Source organism: Ochotona curzoniae, unplaced genomic scaffold (assembly GCF_017591425.1).
Source record: "Ochotona curzoniae isolate NIBS_2020 unplaced genomic scaffold, NIBS_Ocur_1.0 scaffold_4701, whole genome shotgun sequence".
Taxonomy (NCBI): Eukaryota; Metazoa; Chordata; class Mammalia; order Lagomorpha; family Ochotonidae; genus Ochotona; species Ochotona curzoniae.
The window spans coordinates 7,730,044-7,750,677 of NW_024467122.1; the positions used below are offsets into that span (position 1 = coordinate 7,730,044).

At 56.8% G+C, this 20,634-nt stretch overlaps 1 protein-coding gene across 3 annotated transcripts in view; it reads left to right on the forward strand.

Annotated features, from left to right (window-relative positions):
- LRRK1 (leucine rich repeat kinase 1) overlaps positions 1–20,634 on the forward strand; it is a 117,156-nt gene that overhangs the window by 73,303 nt on the left and 23,219 nt on the right. For all 3 annotated transcript variants that reach the window (XM_040969910.1, XM_040969912.1, XM_040969911.1), the window contains 11 exons: positions 975–1,112; positions 2,307–2,419; positions 4,314–4,390; positions 8,385–8,514; positions 9,055–9,167; positions 9,534–9,748; positions 11,552–11,716; positions 12,118–12,290; positions 13,040–13,160; positions 13,254–13,413; positions 14,323–14,599. In XM_040969910.1, coding sequence (XP_040825844.1) covers positions 975–1,112; positions 2,307–2,419; positions 4,314–4,390; positions 8,385–8,514; positions 9,055–9,167; positions 9,534–9,748; positions 11,552–11,716; positions 12,118–12,290; positions 13,040–13,160; positions 13,254–13,413; positions 14,323–14,599 — 1,682 coding nt within the window. The remainder of the gene's footprint in view (positions 1–974; positions 1,113–2,306; positions 2,420–4,313; positions 4,391–8,384; positions 8,515–9,054; positions 9,168–9,533; positions 9,749–11,551; positions 11,717–12,117; positions 12,291–13,039; positions 13,161–13,253; positions 13,414–14,322; positions 14,600–20,634) is intronic.

A 20,634-nucleotide genomic window follows, 5' to 3' on the forward strand; every position in this document is an offset into this window, starting at 1 on the left:
ACACACACACACACACACACACGCACCTGCCACGCACGCCAGATGGCAGGAAGGTAGGTCCTATGCTGAGGATGAGCGAGGTCCCTCAGCATACAGCGAGGCCCCCACCAGCAACCCAGCCTTTCCCACCCCAGGGGCCCACACTGACAGCTGTACACCCTGACACAGGATTATGCCCCCGAGGGAAACAGGTGGCTCTTTTAAGAACAGCTCAGCCACCCTCTGCAATGCCGATAACCCGTACGGGCGCCAACTTGAACCCCAGCTGCTCCACTTCTGATTCGGCTCTCTGTGGGTGCACCTGGCGAAACAGAGGAAGATGGCCACGTCCCCTCTGCGGCCACGTCCCCGCTGCAGCCACGTGGGAGACCCGGCTTCTGGGTGCAGCCTGGCCCAGTGCTGGCCATTACAGACATCTAGGGAGTGAACCAGCAGCTAGATCCTCTCTCTCTCTCTGCCTTTCACATGTGTACAGATAAGCAGTACATTCAGGGTGCCACTGTTGGGAACTGTGCTGGGTAAAGCAGAAAGGCAAGTGTGCAGGTCTCCGGGACTGTAGATTCAGTCAGCCAGTGTCCCACACTCAAATCAGTGTCTGCAGTTTAACGCTGTGGGTGTGGTCTCTACCCTGAATTATTCCACTCTGTCCCAGCACGATGGACCAGGTGTTCTAGAAATAAGGAAAATCTCCCTAGGGAAGCTCCATTCCCATTGCTGCCTAAGCTGGTGAGACCCTGGGTATGCTCGCTGACCTTGGGCCTCTACACTGACACTAGGCCTCCATGCTGACCCTGGGCTTCCACACTGACACTAGTGGCATCCACACTGACCCTGGGCCTCCACACTGACACTGGGCCTCCACACTGACCCTGCACTCCGCACTGACCCTGCACTCCGCACTGACACTGGACCCTCGCACTCTCAGAGCCTCCCAGTGACTGTACAGCAGGTCCATCTTCCTTCTCCCCCTTTAGAAGTGCTGCAAAGCATCCAGAAACGCCCTGGAGGCGCTGCCCGACAAGGTGACTGTGTTCTGGAAGAACCACCTCAGAGACGTGGACTTCTCCGAGAATGCACTCAAGGCCGTGCCCCTGGGCCTCTTCCAGCTGGACGTGAGTGTGCCTTGCCCCTTCCTCCCACTGTGGGGGGAGCCCTGCCCGTGGTCCTGCCCGTGGCCCTGCCTGTGGCCCTGCCTGTGGCCCTGCCCGTGGCCCTGCCTGTGGCCCTGCCCGTGCAAGCTGCAGCTAGTTCTGCCTGCCAAAACGCTGGTGGTCCTGAGAGGACTTGGGACAGCAGGGTGCTGGGATGCAGAGATCCGGCTCTGCGAGGGAGCCAGCTGGTGGCTGGCTGCCCAACCCAGCAACCCCTTGACCTGCAGGAAGGCCCCTCATGGTGCTGGGTGCTGATGGGGAACAAAAGGACAGCTCCCTACAGGGACTCCCAGGGCACAGGGCCAGGCCGTGAGGCCAGAGAGCCACATGCAGCCCAGTGTCCCTGCCCTGGCCACCCAAAGCCACCACTGAGCGACAGCAGGCAGAAGACCCAGAGCCCACCTTCAGCCAGGAGGGGCGTGGTCACCCAGAGGGCGCTAGTGGGTGGGGACCCAGTCCTTTCCATATTCTGTGTTACACAGCCCCACCCTCCACCATCAACCACGTGCTCCAGACCATGTGACGTGGCATGGGGAGGTGGGGGTGAGGTGTCCTTAGCACTAGTGCTAGGACCTGGCTGGCAGGGGGCCTTCCGCCAGTGCCTGCACCCCTGCCCTCCATGGGCCGCAACATCAGCCTGCCCACGAGGAAGGACACAGAAGCCCTTGGAACTGGGACTCCTGAATGAGGGGCTGTTAGGGCCCTGGGTGAAGACGCTGTAGCACGCCGATTTAATAAAGTTCGCTGCACGTCCCAGTGTGGAGCCCCGACTCCCTGGTGGTCCCATTGGTGGTGGAGCCACACACATACATACACACACACACACTGATTACCCCCACTCTGTCCCTAAGCCTGGGGGATGCCCAGCATGGGACTGGTCCCCTCAGGGCGTCCCTGAGTGCTCCAGCCCACCACTCTGGGGAGGCCCTGGACTTTGCCAGTGAGACCTCAAGACTCCTGTCACCAACAGGGGCCACCCTCCTTGGTCCCAGCTGTGCAGCTTGCGTAAGTCCACGAGCCTTAGCATTCGGGTGTCAGAACTGACTATCTGGATGCTGCTGGCAGGGATCCAGCAGATTTTCCTCCGTGGTCTCCCCTCCCCCACTTGGTGCCTGATGCCAGCTCGGCCTCTTTCCCTCCCCCACACACCCTAAGGCCCTCATGTTCCTGCGGCTGCAAGGAAACCAGCTCGTGGCCCTCCCACCCCAAGACAAGTGGACCTGCCGACAACTCAAAACCCTGGATCTCTCTAGAAACCAGCTTGGCAAGTAAGCAGGGGGCTTGGGATACCTGGCAAGCCCCAGAGCCTTACAGGGGCCTCCCCGGTTGGGGGTGGTAGTCAGTAGGAGGCAGGACACAGGCTCAGCCAACACAGGTGCCTGCTTCCCGTTCCGGAGACCCCGCGTCTGGGAGGGAGCTGCTGGCAGTGTCCCTGGCTCCCGAGGCCACTCCCTGGATGCCCGTCTTGTCTTTCTCCGAGTCCTCGTGCAGCTGTTCCCCTGTGGGTCCATGTCCCCCTCCCCTCCTGCTTGTAAAGACGCCGGGCACTCTGAGCCAGGGCCTGTCCCCTCGGTCTCCGCCTCAGAAAACCTGCAGGCTGAGCATCCTCAATCCAAAATGCTTGGGGTTAAAAATGTTTTAGCGTCCACACTTTTTTCAGATTTTGGAATATTTGCATAAACGTGTCATATATCTTTTTTTAAAATTTATGTATTTGAAACAGTTGCAAAGAGAGAGGGAGAAACATAGAAAAGAGAGAAAATCTTCCATATGCCACTCTGCTGCCCTGATGGCCACAATGGCCAGGGCTGGGCCAGGCTGTGGCCAGGAGTCTGGGCAGGCACGGTGGTCCAACAGGCTAATCCTCCACCCACAGTGCTGGCATCCCATATGGGCACCGATTCTAGTCCCTGTTGCTCCATTTCCAATCCAGATACTTGGTTATTACCTGGGCACACAGTGGAGGATGGCTCAAAGTCTTGGGTTGCTGCATCCACATGAGAGACCTGGAAGAAGCTCCTGGAACCTGACTTCAGATCAGCTCGGCTATGGCCATCGCAGCCATTTAGGGAGTGAACCAGCAGATGGAAAATCTCTCTCCCTCTCTCTTTCTCTCCCTCTGTCTCCTTCGAATACAAATAAATAAATCTTTAAAAAACAAAGAAGAAGAAAGCAAGCATAGGAGCCTTGAACCCCATCTGGGTCTCTTACGTAGCTGCAGGGCCCCAAGCACTCGAGCCATCTGCTGCTTTGTCAGGAGCGTTAGCCGGAGTTGGATCAGGAGTGCAGCCGCCAGGATCTGAACTGGCACCCATGTTTAAGATTCATTTACTGGAAGGCAGAGTTAAAGAGAGGAGCATTAGGGAGAGCTTCCATCCACTCGTGTACTCCCCGGGTGGCTCCAGGGGCTAGGACTCCTCGGCCAGGCCAGCGCAGGTCTCCCGAGCAGACGGCAGGGGCCCGAATACTCCACGAGCGTCAGCAAGGACGCCGATGGGAACCGGAGCTGCTGCTTGTATGGGAGAGCAGCGTGGCAGGTGCTGGCTTAGCCTGCTCCACCCCAGTGCCAGCCCTGTATGCTACTTTTGGTACCCTTGGGTTTTGACTGGCTGTCACTGGGGGTCGGGTGTACACCTGTTACACATTTAGGATGCAAAGTGTCTTAGAGTTTGGCTTTTTGCTTCTAGAATGCTCATGCTGTCATGTGCTGAGGTCCAGGCAGGGGTTGATCGTCCAAGCGTGGGGGACACGGGGCAGCTGTTAATCAGGCCACCCATGTCTCCCCAACAGCCCCATTTCTTGTCGTAAAGTCTCTGTCCCATTGCTCACTCACATGAACATGGGGATTTTAACAAGTTCATGGAAGAGGGACTGGAAAGGCTCTCCCTGGAATTTGTGCTCGCACCTGGCCACACCCTGCCAGCATGGGAAAGCTCAGGGAGGGCAACCCCTGTCCACCGCAGCAGGATCAGGGTGGCCTGGAATGGATTCCCCAGGCCCCTGAGCGTCGTCCCTGCACATAAGCTGCAGAGTCCCAAACACCGAAGATGCGATTCCCTCCCCTCGCCGTGTTTCAGCGTCATATGGCCAAGATGGCCACAACCAGAGCTGCGGTTCCTTTGCTGGTCTCATCTCACCTTTGGGATTCTTAACCCCTTACAGAAACGAAGATGGACTCAAAACGAAGCGCATTTCCTTCTTCACCACCAGAGGGCGCCAGCGCTCAGGGCCCGAGGCAGGTGCGTGAGGAGCCTGTGGGGAGGGAGGCCGGGATGGCCCGTTTCCAGCTGCACCCAGGGACAGTCTTTCCCCGCATGCAGTGCGTGTTGGGGCAGCACAGGTGACCATGTGGGATGGAGAAGCCAGCAATTACTGCCTGTAGCTCAGGTCACCTGCTCACAGGCAGGTGTCTGGGAGCCCTGGGTTCCTGGGTGGGGCTCAGTTGTATGCATTACACTGATTAGTCCTGTGCCCGGTTCTCTGGCTGACATGCAATAATCAGGGGCCCAGGGCATCTTCATCAGGGTGCCAGCGTGGGCAGGTTGTAGGGAGGGGGCACCTCTGGCCTGCAGCTGACCACCTTCTCCCTGTGTGGGGAGTTAGGGATCTAGTCTTGCTTCCTCTTCCTAGGAGGATGCGAAGCCCCTTGGGTGGGCCTCACCCAAGCCTAATGACCTCCCAAGACTCCCTAGCTCCCAGCACCATCCCGGGGTGCAGCGCAGCATTTGGGTGAGAGCTCAGTTTGCAGCAGAGGGCTTCCCTGTCTCGTCCCAGGTCACGTGGCTGCTGAGGCGAGAGCCGGGGTTTCCACCTCAGGCCTAGGGGGCTCCAGACCCTGTCTGGTCCTTCCTGCCACACACACTGTAGGATCTCTCAGGCTGAAGCAAAGCCCATGATTTTCCTGGGCTCATCCTGGTTCCTTGGCACAGCCAGTACAGCACAGGTTGCCTGCTGTCTCCCGTGGCGTGCAGGGAAGTTGTGGCCCTGCCCACCCACTGAACAGCCAGCTCTCCAAGCCAGCCAGAAAGCAGAAGTCAATATTTACAGCATTTAAAGTGTAATTAATTTGCTTCTCTGGCTAAATAGATGAATGTTGGCACGCACAGATGGCAAGAGGTAGGCATGGGCGGGCACAGGGGCCAGGACGCACTGACGGGAAGTGAGCTGCACACGGTCCACCTGCTGCCCGTTCCAATGAGCTGGGCTGTGTGTGCACATGTGACAGGCATGTCAGTCAGTCATGGAGGGCTGCGTGCGCCTGTGTGCAATTGACAAGTAACACAGGAGAGCAGGTGAGAGTCTCCACACAGCCCTGTGTGAACACAACCATGGCCTCTCCCAGGGGAGAATACCCTGTTAACTGGCCTGGGCATAGCTGCCCGTCCAGCCTGGAAGAGGAGAAACTCGGGGCTCAGCCACGCAGATGTCCTGGGCTGGCAGCAGGCTTCCATGTAAAAGAAAAGCAGAAAGTCATGTTTCAGAATATTTGCGTCCAGGAGATGGGTAGGGAGATGTTCTGAGAGCTAGCTGAAGAGTCCAGACATCGTATTGAAAGACAGAAACCCCAAATCTAGGGCTTTGTGAAGACTGAAAAGTCTCTCTCCGTAAACAAGGCGTAATGCAAACAGGCTGAGAACTGTTTGCAACACGAAGGGTTGCAACACGAATTGGCTTGCATCCCCAGTATACGAAGGATGCTCACAGATTGATTCTGAAAAGACGGCGGCGGGGGAGGGTGGGTGGGGAGGCAGGAGGGTGGGAACCCAGCAACAGATCGGAACAACTATGGGGGTCCTTACAGCCAGGAACAAATGAAGTCTTCACCCCTGCTGATGGGGAGATGCGCTCACAACCAGCCAACAACGAAGGGCCTTAGGAGAGATGGAGTCCAGACTGTGTGGGAGGCAGGAGAGACTCACACAGCCTCCGCACTCCGCCCCATGGGGGGCGTGGGCAGGAGAGGATACCAGGGCGTGGGCGGGAAGAGGAGACCCTGGTCTCTGCCAGTGAGCCAAGCCTGATGGGAGTGTGTGGGGGATCTCAGTTAGCAGTGTGTGTCTGCGTAGGTGCAGCATCCGTGCAAGGCACATGTGGGTGGCAGATGCTCAGGCGTGCTTAAAACCTGCCGACTGGGCCGCTCTGGAAGCCCCCAGGGAGGAATGAAAAGCCCCAGGTACCCAGGGTGCCAGTTTGCTGCTAGTGCGCCCCCTGGAGGCAGCAGGAGAGGGATGGCTCCAGTACTTGGCTGTCCGCTGGCCCTTCGGGAGACCCCCTGGACTCTGGCTTCAGCCTGGTCCGGCTCCAGCTGTGGGTAGGCATGAGAGGAGTGAACCAGAAGATGCAAGATCTCTCATTCTTTGTCTGCCGTTCTGTGCTTTTTGAGTAAGATGAAAAATATCCTTTAGAAATAAACCATAGTAGAAACAAGTACCACTGTTCTAGAAAATAGCTTTTCAAGGGGTCCAAGGGAGCTTGCCTGGGCACCAGCTGAGGAGGCCACCCTCCCGGGAAGCTGCCCCGTGCAGGTGGGTGGTGACCTTGGCAGGTGACAAAGACCTTCTTTCTAATTTCACCTGGAGAGTCGGGACCCACACTGGATAAAAAGGAGGTGTCCCATTGTGAGCCCCCCACCTGGGCTGAGCGGCTGTCTGAGGGAGGGCAGAATTATCCAGAAAAAAGAGCTTGTTTGTGGCCGAATGGTAGAATTCCAAGCAGACGGCCATACATTCATCTCGTCACCGTTGCAGTGGCTGCATCCAAAAATAATCCAGGTGGCGTGTTTATGGTACAGCTCACACGAGCAGAGCGTAAATGATGTGCGGGTAAACCATCGCAGCCTATAAATCCTGCGTGCTGCGCCCCTCCCGCCTCAGCGTCCGTGGTTTCCCACCCCAGGCCAGGAAGCCTGCCAGGTGCTGCCCTTGTGCTCCGAGGCAGGGCCTGGAACGTGGGCGGCATAGGGGCAGGGCATCCAGAGCGAGGACCCCGCGAAGGAAGGAGCTTCCCCCGTCCTGCTGGCATGTTCTGAAAATGCAAAGTGGGGCAGGCTACCGCCAATCCTCGCACTTCGCCTTTCTTCCCACGAGACAGGGCAGGGGACGGAGTTGTCGTAACATGTCCACTAGACCTGTGTGTCCCAAGGGTGCTGGGACGTCTTGGTCAGCCAGCAGTCTCGGTGTCCCAATGGCTGGGTCTTCCTGGATGCTCCCGCAGGCTAGATCTCCCTGCTGGCCCTGCAGCCAAGCCTGGAGCATGCCCAGGGCCGAGGGCATGGGTGTGACCAAGAGCAACCAAGCATGGGTCAGGCCACACAGGACTCATCTGGGTCCAGCAGGGAAGGGGGCCCGTGGAGGAGCTTTGGGACAGCCATTCCATCCTGAATGCAAGTCACTTGCTCCAGTGTCTGTAGAAACAGCAGGGTGTGGCTCTCATGGTGATCTCATGGTTAGCTTTGTTACCGGAAGCCCCCGAACCCTGGAGTGTCTGTTCAGAGACCACTGCCCCTTGGGTGATGCTAAGTCACTGCTGTTGGAAGGCAGGAAGTGGTGCAGGCGTATTTCATAGCATTTCTGAACCGCACAGACAGGGCGTGACAAGCATCTGTCCCCTTCCCCAAGACAGCGTAGAACTTAATAGGACTCCGTTAACACGCATGTTTGTGTCCAATTCGCATGTATGAGAGCGCTGCAAAATGTTTGCAGAAAATTAAATTAACAGCTACGTTGATTTGAAGCCCGTGACTAGTTTTCTTGTAGTGCGTGTTTCCCACAAACTTTTTGGAGATTCCCTCATGCACCCAGTGTATATGTGTGTGCACACAACATTTCTGTCCTCCTTCGTGTGCACAAGCGTGCGTGTCTGTGGTGTTTCCGTGGTATCTGTGTGGTGCAGCTGCGAAGTGTCTGATTGTGCACCTTGCTTTTCGGTTTATGGGTAGCGCTTCTGGAAGGCTGTGCCCTGGTCCGTGTACCCTGCCCCTACTTTGTGGGGGCTGGGTGTCGTTTTACTCCGGTGGGTGAGCCCTGCGCACCCCCTTTTGTGACACTTAGTCACGTGTGTGTGTGTGTACGTGACAATCCCTGTGATGTTGCAATTGCTGGGGGGTGAGAAGCAAACAGCTTTGCGGAGACGCCTCCGGAGGTCACAGCCCTGTGCCCATTCCGCTGGCCCCTGCTTTGGGATAACCAGGCTGGGTCAGCACCACACACAGTCCACCCTGGCCTCTCACTGCAGCTTGCGTACCGGAGTTCCCAGCCTTCCTGAGCGAGTCGCTGGAAGTGCTTTGCCTGAACGACAACCAGCTAGACGCTGTGCCCCCATCTGTCTGCCTGCTAAAGAGCTTATCCGAGCTCTACTTGGGCAAGTAAGTGCACGGACCATGAGGGCAAGCCACCCAGGGACAGGGTGCCAGGCCGGGAAGAGCCATCTGCCTCCCAAGATGCAGCTGTGGAGTTTTTCAAGTCCAGGGTGGCTGCAGAAGGTTGAGGAGAGGGGCCAGGGACCACACGGCAGCAACATGTGTGTGTGCTGCTTGCCTGGGTGAGGAGGAGGCGTGTGTCCTCAGCCGTCCGTCTTATCGTCCACTGAGCTCCCGCCCGCCGTGTGCCACATCCTGCCAGACCTGGCTTGATGACACTGTGAAATGCCACCCTATGAAAGTGGCAGACTTCCTCCCAAGAAGAGGCAGTGGCACTGTCTGGGGTGGGGGTAATAAAAGGAAAGGGTCCCAAACCTAAGCTGTGGGGGTCTGTGGGAGACAGAGCTGCCATGACTGTCCAGGGAAGAAAGGTTTTGGACTTGAAGGGATGCTGGAAGCCTGGGCCCACGGTGTGAGCTGGACACGGACTCTGGGAGGCTGGCGGGAACTGCACACGTGTCGGCTCACACCTCTGTGGGTCCTCAGCAACCCTGGCCTCCGGGAGCTCCCCGCGGAGCTGGGGCAGCTGAGCAACCTCTGGCAACTGGACATTGAGGACCTGCACATCAGCAATGTGCCTGCGGACATCAGGAAGGAAGGTAGGGTACCTGCGGCCCCCTGTGGGTGGGACAGGGACTCGGGGCCACCTGCCGGGTTCTGGGGCTGGGAATGACAGGCAACCCAGTTCTGTTTGGGGTCTGGGAAGATGCTCTAAGACAGTCCCTCGGCTGACAGTTGGCAGGTGTCATTCTGCTGATGGTGATGGACTCATCAGTGTCCGGCCTCGTGGGCAGCAAGGACCATGTCCTTCTACATCCCGTCTGGCCTCTGCCCACCCTCAGTGTCTCCCTTGGCCGTCCCCGTGAGAGCACGGAGGTTGTGCCTTCGCAGTGGGGCGTGGTCCACCAGGAGAAGAGAGTGTGTGTCAGCGGTGAACCTGTCCTCGCCCTCTCTGATTTGCACAGGCCCCAAGGCCGTGCTGTCCTACCTGCGTGCCCAGCTGCGGAAGGCGGAGAGGTGCAAGCTAATGAAGATGATCATCGTGGGTCCCCCACGCCAGGGCAAGTCCACCCTCCTGGAGATCTTGCAGACGGGAAGGGCCCCCCAGGTGGTGCCCAGCGAGGCCACCATCAGGACCACCAAATGGGAGCTCCAGAGGCCAGCGGGCTGCAGAGCCAAGGTCAAGGATGGTTGGTGTGCAGAGTCCCCACGGGTGGCAGGGAGTGGGGTGGGCCACGGGGCTGTGGTGGGCTGTGGACGGAGGGCTCTTCTCCCTCCTCCCCAGACAGCCCAGCGTTTTGTTGGGTGGGCATGGGCACCCTGTCCCAGGCCCAGGGAGTTCACAGGGGCTGCCAGGTGCTCCTGGAAACGGGCTTCTGCCAAGGGCAGCAGATGGTTGCTTCACATGACCTAGCCCACTTCCTGTTACCATGAAGTCCGGCTAGGGGCCTATGTTTATTAGCCCTGCCTGCCTCCTTGCACTGCCTTGGGGAGCTTCGAGAGCTAGCCAGCCACACTCAGATCTCACCAGTCCCCAGTCCCGAGGATTCAGGATTGAGGTGTCTTGGAGAGACGGCTGCTCGGGGCTGAGGACTGATTGGACGTCTGCCTGAGAGGCACCCCCCCCCCCAGGAACGATGTTGTCTTCCTGAGCCTGCTTCCAACCCAAGTTCGGAAAAGTCCCGTTGATAAGGCGAGAAGCATCTTTCAATAAGTTCATAGGAAATGGCGTGGGAAGTTTGCTCTAGTGCCCCTCCCCCGTCAGAAAGGGCTGAGATCCATGCCTGAGTTTCTCACGAATGTCTTGCCAAAGCCCTCCTACTCACAGCGACCCCTCACCCAGCCTCATGAGTCGGCCCCTTTCACATCCAGCAGCAGGTGAAGGGAAACTAAGGCTTTTGGAGGCGAGAAGAGCCTGTGTATGGTACACCGGTGACTGCCCTGCGTGGGCTCCGGCTTGGAGCTCGGAGCTGCTGCTTCTGGCCGTGACGCTGTTGTCGCAGGTGCAAGGTCATGGTGCTGTCCACCAGCAGCCAGAGGCAGAGCTGCCCCTGCAGCGAGAGCCAGGAGCTGCCCGTGCTGTTCTAACCCAGATGCTGAGGCTTGTCCAACACAGGAAGCCAGGCCGGCTTCAGCTGCAGCCCCACCCCCACCCACCCCAGAGAGATTGCAGCTAGCTCCTGTCTGAAGCCCGTCCAGCGTGGCCCGAGTCTGTGCCTTCGCTTAGCTTTGCCCGTGAGCCATCGGGCTGAGCAGGGACGGCAGGGGGGTGGGGTGGCAGGGGGGCAGTCAGCCCAAGAGGTGAATCAGTATTTCTGTATCTCCTGCCGCTTCCTTCCTGCCCGCAGCTCCCTGGGTGGCTGGCCGCCGGCCAGCTGACAACAGCTGTCCTTTTTCTTCCTCGCACAAGGCCAGGTCCGCGGACTGTGTTGTCGGAGGCCCACACGGCCGCCGCCTCGCCTCACGGAAATGACTCCTGGCTCCAAAGTCGGTGTGGGCTCCGCTTCCCAGGCCAGAGCCTGACCTCATGGGCCGCAGGACAAACCGCCGTTGACATGGCCTTTCCCGGCAGCCCACAGCTCGCCTGTGTGTGCTTCCCAGGTCGGGGAGAGGGAGGGGAGCCAGGAGAGACTTTGCTGGCAGCCTTGATGGGCCAGGCCTGGGTGTGAGCCAGAATGTCAGAGCAAGACCGCTCACTCGTGGGTAGCATATAGAACTGCACAATGCCCTCCACTGCGCCGCCGGTACCCCTCCCTGCCAGGGCCCAGCCCCTGCTCAGGCAACAGGAGGTCCAGCCACCCCAGCCCGAGCAGGGACCCCTCCTGCTGCTACGTGGCTGGGCCCCCATGCTCTGTATGATGGCGTCGACTCAGGCCTACAGGCCCATGCTGGGCAGGTACAGCTCTCAGCTCATCTCACTGAGGGCTCCCCGAGACCCCGGTGTGTAAGGCGCCCACCTGTTGCCTCCTTGTTGCTCAAGTAGGTGGAGTCCATAGAGTTCAATGTCTGGGACATTGGGGGCCCAGCCAGCATGGCCACCGTCAACCAGTGTTTCTTCACGGACAAGGCCCTGTACGTGGTTGTCTGGAACCTGGCGCTGGGGGAGGAAGCCGTGGCCAACCTCCAGTTCTGGCTGCTCAACATCGAGGTGAGGGGATACCGCCGGCCCTCTACTCACCTCTCTGAGGAACAAGGCCGCGTGCCAGGCAGGCTCTCATGAAAGTCTGGGATAATGGCCCAGCTGTTCTATCACAGCGAGGCATTTGCAGCCCCTCTCCTGGCACCTCTGTGGAGCCTGATGGCACCTCTGTGGAGCCTGGTGAGTCCCCACACTAAGATGCCACAGGGGGCAAGGTTTCCCTCCCAGCAGGCTTAGCAGGTGCTGGCCTGAGAAGCTGCCAGAATATCCTAGAATGTGTTATAATGTCTCAGGATCAGAGCCCTAGTGCCCCCATTAGGCCCTTCCAGCTCCAGCACCCTTCAGTGCAAGTCCGGCCCCAGGACAGGGGCAGCACAGCTAGGCAGGTCTCATCCCTGGTCTGCTCTTAGGCCAAGGCCCCCAACGCAGTGGTGCTGGTGGTGGGCACGCACCTGGACCTGATCGAAGCCAAGTTCCGTGTGGAGAGGATCGCGACGCTGCGTGCCTACGTGCTGGCACTCTGCCGCTCCCCTGCCGGCTCCAGGGCCACCGGCTTCCCGGACATCACCTTTAAGCACTTGCAGTGAGTGGCACCGCCCCCTCTGTCCATCTGCCCAGGAGCTGCCCGGGTCCTGCAGGGCCACCAGAGCAGACCAGGCCCTGGGCAGGGCAGGGCACCCCCTCTGTGCCTTCCGCCGGGACCTCCCTCCATGGTCAGTACTGAGAGGGTACTGCTCCCCTGAGACTAGGAGATGTGAGCTGGAACACCTCCGTGCTGTGGGTGGGTCAGAACAGAGCCCGGAGTGAGGAGTGCTGAGGGGAGGGGTTGTCAGCTGAGGGGGATGAGCCAGTGCAGGTGGCACTGAACTGGTCACCCTTCTCATCCTGTGCAGGTGGCCCTCCCAGCCGCCCTGCAGGCTGGGGACTCACTGTGCCCACTTTGCAGCTGATGCGACTGAGAGAGTTAAGTCTCTCCAGTGAGACCCAGGTGATTGTTCCTGCAGTGCCACTGGGGCCTCCTCCCTCTGGCTGGAGCGCGAGGGCCAGCCTGGCTCAGAAGGCAGCATGTGCCACTGTGGGTTCTGGGTAACAGGAATGCCAGCTTGGGTCCACTCCTCCTGCCCAGCTCATGTCCTTGGGGATCAGGTTTCACCTCTGTGAAATGGGCATACAAAGCAACACACAGGCCAGGCCCCAGCACTGTCTTCAGTGAATTCTACAGACTAATGCCCGTGCTGACTGCAGGCCTCTGGGGAGAGGGAGAAGCCAGGGGCTCGCGAGCCAGGCGAGCCTAGGCATGCCGCGGCAGCTCGGCCCCCTTTGCACACACAGTGAGATCTCCTGTAAGAGCCTGGAAGGCCACGAAGGGCTGCGGCAGCTCATCTTCCACGTCACGTGTAACATGAAGGACGTAGGCAGCACCATCGGCTGCCAGCGGCTGGCAGGGAGGCTGGTGGGTGCCTGGCTGCCCGGGGCATCCCCTCCCTGGGGAGGGGGCAGGCTGACACATCCCCCACCCTGGTCCTAAGGCCCCACCCGTCCACAGATCCCCAGGAGTTACCTGAGCCTACAGGAGGCTGTGCTGGCGGAGCAGCAGCGGCGCAGCCAGGCCGATGATGTGCAGTACCTGACGGACAGGCAGCTGGAGCAGCTGGTGGAACAGACACCCGACAATGACATCAAGGATTATGAGGACCTTCAGTCCGGTATGTACAGGCATGGGGCACCCCCTCCCCAGCCGGGAAGGCCGGGCAGAGGGAAGGGTACCTGGGGGAAATAGAACCTTCCACACTCCCAGGCCTAGCTTGGCCTTCAGCACAGCAGGGTAGCCGGCCTAACGGCCTCCCCCAGCCTCCCTCCATCATCGCTCCCTCCATGGAGAAAGCCCGCAGACACCTGCTCTAGGCAGTGCTGGTGACCACTGTCAGATGAGCCCAGGACACCTGCTCCTGTCTTTGCCAGTGGCTCCTATTGCTTGGCTGCCAACCCGTTTCCTCACTGCCACCTGTGCCTTAGCAAGCCCCAAGTCAGTGCTCATGGGGAGGCGCAAGATTCGGCTCTGTGGTCACAGCATTGTCATCAAGTGGCGGGCGTGCACCTTGTTAAGTGCATTTCTGCTCAGAGACCACCTTAGCCGATCCGTTGCATCTGTGGCCAGCAGTTCTGTCATGTGCTTGCTGTCCAGGGCATACCACATGTGCGTGGGCCCATCTCACATGGCCGCAAAAGGTGCAGGAATTCCAAAGCTGTGACACTCAGCAGCTGGCACACAGGATGGGCATACCTGAGAGCTGGATGCGAGCGCTTTGCCCAGCCTGGCTGGGCACCTGCTCCCAGTGTGACAGCTCTGCCCGCATCGGCAGATGCTTGCGGAAGTGCCTCATGTGCTGGGTTTTTCAACAGGCAGGTAATTCTGCAAAGGCAGTCTGTGGACTCCAAGGCTGGCCACTGCCTCAGGTTCAAGGGCCATCAGGGAAGAGTTGCTGTGGCTGCAGACCAGGCTATAGGATCCAGTATGTCAGCACTGGCCCAGGAAGTCAGTGCCCCAGAAGGAAGTCCCTCTGCAACCCCTCTGGCCCTCTGAGTGATGTTAATTCCTCCTGCCTCCTCCACAGCCATCAGCTTCCTCATCGAAACCGGCACGCTGCTGCACTTTCCCGACACCAGCCACGGCCTGCGCAACCTCTACTTCCTCGACCCCATCTGGCTGTCCGAGTGTCTGCAGCGGATCTTCAACATCAAGGGCTCCCGCTCAGTGGCCAAGAATGGGGTGATCCGTGCCGAGGACCTGCGGATGCTCCTGGTGGGGACGGGCTTCACCCAGCACACTGAGGAGCAGTACTTCCAGTTCCTGGCCAAGTTCGAGATTGCCCTGCCCGTCGCCAACGACAGGTGAGGAAGGGACTGGGCTGGGCAAGCTGCCCCCTGCAGGCAGGAAGTCCAGATCCGGGGCCACGGTGGCCCAAGTGAGGTGCCACCGCCGCCCACCAGGGTCAGCCAGTGCTTGGGGAGCAAGGGCCCATATGGCCAAGGCAGCAGGATGCTAATCATGGCTGGCCTCTCCCTTCTGCGCCTTGGGCTTCTCTCATTAAAAGGTTGAAAGAAAGCCATTTAGTGAACAGGTATAGGAAAACATGCAAGGATGGCATTAAAGTGATGTGAAGGTTTTGGTTATAGTGGTTAATCTTGGCCCCAGCCATTGTGTCAGCCCCCGTGATGCCCCAGCCACTTCTGGAAAGTGTCAGATTTCCAACAGAGGCTGTCCCCCAGGCTTCAGGCCTGAGCTTCTGAATGACCCCTCCCAGAAGGCCCGCTTTGCACTCAGAATGGCATGTGCCGGAGTGGCGGTGATGCACCTGCTTCCAGGTGTGGGCCACGGTGACCCTGTCCTGGGAGCACCTGTTCACCTGCTCCCGGGGCAAATGCTGCTAGCAGCCGTGTAGACTCTGTCTGGGCCACCTCAGTGCCCATTCTCTCCGGACCTAAGTCACAAGCAATCCTCCTCCTGCCCTTCCTCCCCGAGCATTCCGCTCTCCAGCTATCATCCTCCGCAGCCTCCTTCTGCCCCTATTGGCCACCAAGCCAACTGCTGGCCACTCCTGGTTGCCCATCCCTGTCCTCTGCTGAACTCCCAAGGTGGTCAGGTCCTTGGCTACCCCATGTCTCCAGTGTCCTCCCGGCAGGCTCTGTTTCAACGGCGCTGGGTTCCAGCTGTTGTGTCAGCCACCATGATGATGCCCTAGCCCCTTCTAGAAAGTATCCAGACTTCCACCCTCTGGGCTTCAGGCCTGAGCTTCCGAGTAGCCCCTGTCCAGAAGGCCTGCTCAGCCCTCGGTTCAGCGTGTCCCAGAGCCCTGCCTGCTGCTCCCCTCCCTCACCTCTGCCCTCCACCATGTGGCCCCTGCCCCACCCTGGGATATTGCACTGCTGGCCAGCCCTTTCCTCGCTGTACTGCTCACAGCTGCCACTCTTGCTTAGTGGGGGGGACACTGATTTGTAATGACAGGCACAGATCCCCAGCGTCCCAAGCAACATAGCCAAGCACATGTCCTCCAACTGCGTCCCCAAGACATAGAACATTCCCCTGGCCCCAGGACACTGCACACTCTCCGAGGCCACGCCCCTTTCTCCCAGGCTGGCCCTGCCCCCACAGCCTGCATTGTCCCTAGCTTCAGGACCACACAGTGAGTCTGCAACAGCTTCTCACACTCAGCGTGGTGCATCTGGGGTGCTCTGGGCCTTGTGTGTCTGGGGGTTCCCTACTCATTCCTGAGTCACAGTCCTGCTGTGGCTTCCCCACAGCTGGCCTGTGGATCTTTGGATTGTTTCCAGCTCTGGGCCTTTATACGTAACAGCTGCTGTGGAAAGTCTGTTTTTTTCCTAAAAGATTTATTTATCTTTTCAAAGGCACAGTGAGAGTCAGAGAGAGTGAAATAGAGAAGTCCCATCCATTGGTTAGTTTCAGGTCTGGGCAAGGAACTGGGCATCTCTCTGCTCAGCTCCCCCATATGGCTCTCAGGAGCTCAGGCTCTTGGGAGCCTCCACCTGCTACCTTCCCAGTGCGCTAGCGGCAAGCTGTGATAGGAGCTGAGCAGTTGGCCGACACTCTGCCATGGGATGCCAGTATCACAAGTGGTGGCTACCCTCTTGTCACGCTATTTCCTTTCCGACTTTTGCTGCTTGTAGATCTTTCTGGTCTCAGCTGTTCCCGTGGGTATATCACGGTATCTCATGGTAGCTTCATTTGCATCTTCTCCAGGACCAACAAGGTCAAATGTGTTAGCTCAGTGGCCGTGAAGTGCCTATTTTAGATCATCTTTTAAATTTATTTATGGTTGTTTATATCTTCTGGATACAAACTCTTTCTCAGACATGTGATTCGCAAATTTTCTCCCCACCTTTGACTTCCTTTATATTAATGAGATATAACTTATTTTACGACTGTTGCTTTTAAGAAATCTTGATTGATTTGAAAGGCAGAGCAACAAAGAGGAAGACTCTCTCATCCACTTGTGGCTCACTGCCTAAACGACAGTAGCAGCCAGATCTGGGCGAGGCTGAAGCCGGGGACCGGAGCCTCCATCAGCTGCCTCCTTCGGAACATCAGCAGGAGTCTGGGTCCGAAGTGGAGCAGCACTCTGATGTGGAGCTTGACCCACTGTGTCACAACGCTGGTTTATGCCCGGATCTTCAGGCTCTCACTTGGTTTTGAAAAAGTTTTTCAGTTTAGTTTTGACTTCAGGACCCACAATTCATGCCAAGTTAGTTTTTTATAGAATGTGGAGTGGAAGTCAAGGCCATTTTTTCCCCTCCCGTTTACCCAGTTGTTCCAGAACCTTTTTTTGTGGGGGGAGGGTGGAGGGGAGTGACTTCCTTGCCTTTTCCTCTGATGAAATACCTCAGTCCCTTTAGCAGAAGTTGCCTGTGCCAGTTTGTTTCTGGAACTTCTTGTTCTACCAATCCATGTGTGTCCATCCTGGCCAGCACCCAGCTGTACTATTAGAGCTTTAATGGGCTGAACTCCGTGGCTGCTGGAATAAATGGCCATGGACTTGGAGTCCTAAGGCAGCACACATTCATGTTCTGGATTTGGAAGGTCGGAAGGCCAGAATCAGTGTGCAGGTTCCAAACCCAGATAACAGCAAGATCCCCCTCCCAGTAGAGGTCTAGGGAAGAACTCATTTCCAGTCTTTGGCAGCTCTTGCAGCCCCCGTCCTTGGCCCATGGCCCCCAAGTCCATCTCCAAAGCCAAGGTCACATTTCCTGTTTCGGGCACACCAGATCTCCACCTGCTCCCACCCCCTTACGAGAACACCTGTGGTTGATTTAGGGTGCAGCCAGATAATCCATAGTCGTCACCACCTCACCATGCTTACATTGTCGCCTCCGAGCCCTCCCTTGCCTTAATAGGTGACATTCATGCCTGTAGGGATACAAACCTGGCTCTGTGGTCTCGTTTTTCAGCCCCTGGCACCCTTCACTTCCATCTCATGATTGTTGTTGACTCTTCTAGACCCTTTGTATGTCCACCCAAGTTTTAGAATCACTTCACTTGTTTCTATCACAAAAAGAGAAGACAGATTTTTCTTTGGGTTACGTTGGATTGTGGCCAGTGTTGTGGCATAGCAGGTTACACCCTCTGTGATCCCATATGGTCACCAGTTCGATTCCCATCTGCTAGACTCTCACTCCTGCTGTCTGTTCATGATCTTAAAAAAACAGTGAAAGATGACTGACATGTTTGTTTCCCTGCACCCATGTGGGAAACCTAGATGAAACCCCTGGCTCCTGGCTGCAGCCTGGCCCAGCCCTGGCCATTGCGGCCATTTGGGTGGAAGATTCTGTCTTTCTCTCTCTGTAACTCTGATAAATACATCAGCCTTTTAAAAGAGGATTGCATTGGATCCGTACACCAGTGAGCTCAGAGGGAGCTGACCCTGAGCCATGTCGGACCTCCCCGCGGGACCCTGGACTATCTCTCGGTTTCCTTGGATCTCCCCAAGCCATCTCTGCCCCATGTTTTGCTACTTTTGGTTACAGGTTTTGCACATATTCTGTTCAGTTTATCCCTCCATAATCCGGATTCTTGGCTAAGTTGAGTGACACATCTTGTGTAGTGGCTACTGTTTATTTCTGGTGTCCAGAAATAAGTTGGTTTAAAATATTTCCCTTATTTCTGGAGGCCTCCCCCAGTTCATTTCCTGGCCCTGGTGGATTTGTGGAGCTCACTCAGGATTCTTCTACATAAACCTCGGCCTGCCACAAGTGAAATGCTTTCACTTCTTCCTTTTCTCATCCTTGGGTGCCTCATTGCACTGACTCAGGCCTCTCACAAAGGCGTCAGCAGCAACATCAGAACACACCCTGAGCTCGCCCGCCGCCTCCGGGAAGCCCGCAGCCAGAACTGCTCTGTGCCGTGTGTTGGCAGTAGATTTATGGTCGTGCTTGGTCAAATTGAGAATGTTCCATTTTCTCCCTTGCTTGTTGAACATTTTAATCATGAGCAGACACTGAATTTAATCCCAGAAAAGTGCTTGTTCTGTCGCTACTAAGATAATTCTCTGATCTTTTTCATGTCATTGAGGTTTTCAGAAGTTAAACCAACTTTGTGTTCTAGAAATCAATATCAGTGCATCATGATTTACTGTTTTTATATATTTCCAGTTTCAGGAGCTCATATTTCATCTGAGAATTTCGACACTTGTTTTCATGAAGGATATTGGTCTACCCTTTCTTGAAAGGTTTCTGTGGGTTATCATACATCTACAGACTCCCAAAAAAAAAGAAAGCTGAACATTTCCTTTTTATCTATTTTCGGTTTTTGTAAGAGTCATACTCCACCTCCCTTAACTTTTAGATGGGATTCATCCTCTAATGGTCTGAGTGCAGAGTCATTCTCTGTAGGAAGGTGTTTTCATTGCAAATTCAGTCTGCTTAATAGCTTACTCAAATTTGGGGTTTAATTTTGTATCCATTGTGGTAAGTTGATTTTTTTTAAAAAGAGGCATTTATTTATTTGAAAGTCTGAGTTACAGAGAGAGAGGGAGAGACAGAAAGAAAAAGAGAAAGAGATCCTCCATCCACTGGTTCACTCCTCAGAGAGCTGCAGTGGCCAGGACTGGGCCAGGCTGAAACCTGGAGCTTAATCCAGGTCTTCAACATGAGTGTAGGGACCCAAGTACTCCGGCCATCTTCCACTGCTCTCCCAGGCCATTAGCAGAGAGCAGCATCAAAAGTGGAGTAGCTGGGAATCAAACCGCTGCCCGCAGTAACCTTCAATGCTGCGATGTAAACTGCTTCCTTTCCACTCTCCTCCAGGATGCCAGTGTCTGTCTGAGGCCACCCTGGTGGTGGCGTCAGCCGGCTCCCCGGGGTGGACATCACACCTTGGCCTGAGGTTTCTGTCCTTCGATTCAGCAAACATGTGACTAGTTGCCCTGCTCCCTGCTGCTCCCCTGGGATGGTCATCCCTGACTCAACTTGTTCCCAGCAGGTGCAGGGGTCTTGCCAGGGGCTCTGCTGCTCTAGAGCGTTGGCATCCATGGTCAGGCAGAGCTGGAATATTCTGGTTTCATAGGCTGGCTTCTGGATCATCTCTGCCTTCCCAAAGCAACCCAGGCATCTGTCTGTGCTGGGGAAATGGGGACTGAATGAGGGATCCCAGGCTTTGTTCTTTGAAGCCACATCCAAGGACATGACAGCATGAGGGGGTGAGGTGAGAGAGCCAGGCTGAGGCTGACACAGCTGGGAAGCAGGAGATGACCATATTCTCTGGGGAGGAATGTTGAGGGATTAGAGCAGGCTCGTAGGAGGAAGAGAGCTGGGATGGGGAGGAGGCATCGGCCTTTCCCCACAAGACCTGAAGTGGACCCAGGACTTTGCCACCTGGGCATCCTCACCTGTCCCCATGGGCATCCTCACCTGTCCCCGTGAGCATCCTCACCTGTCCCAGTGGGCATCCTCACCTGTCCCAGTGGGCATCCTCACCTGTCCCCGTGAGCATCCTCACCTGTCCCAGTGGGCTTCCTCACCTGTCCCCGTGGGCATTGTACTTTCTGTTTTCCATGCACACAAGAACCAGGGCACATGAGTCCCAGTCCAGGTATGGGTCTGAGCATCCCTCGCGGTCTCCCTTGGTAACCGTAGAGAATCGGGTTCAGCTCTGCCTGTGGGGCCCTCCATCCACGGAGGCTCACGTCCCTGACAGAAAATGGCCTAGAATGTGCGTATGACCCATGACCCATACACCATCCCCTTCTGCTTGGAATCAGCCTCTAAGTGAGGCTACTTGATACAATGTAAATGCTACTTAAACTGTGGCTAGACAGTGGTCTTATGATACTTGATACAATGTGAATGTTGCATAAATAGTGGCTAGACAGTGATTAAGATGGTATGTGTTCAGTTATAGAGGCGCTTTCTTTTTC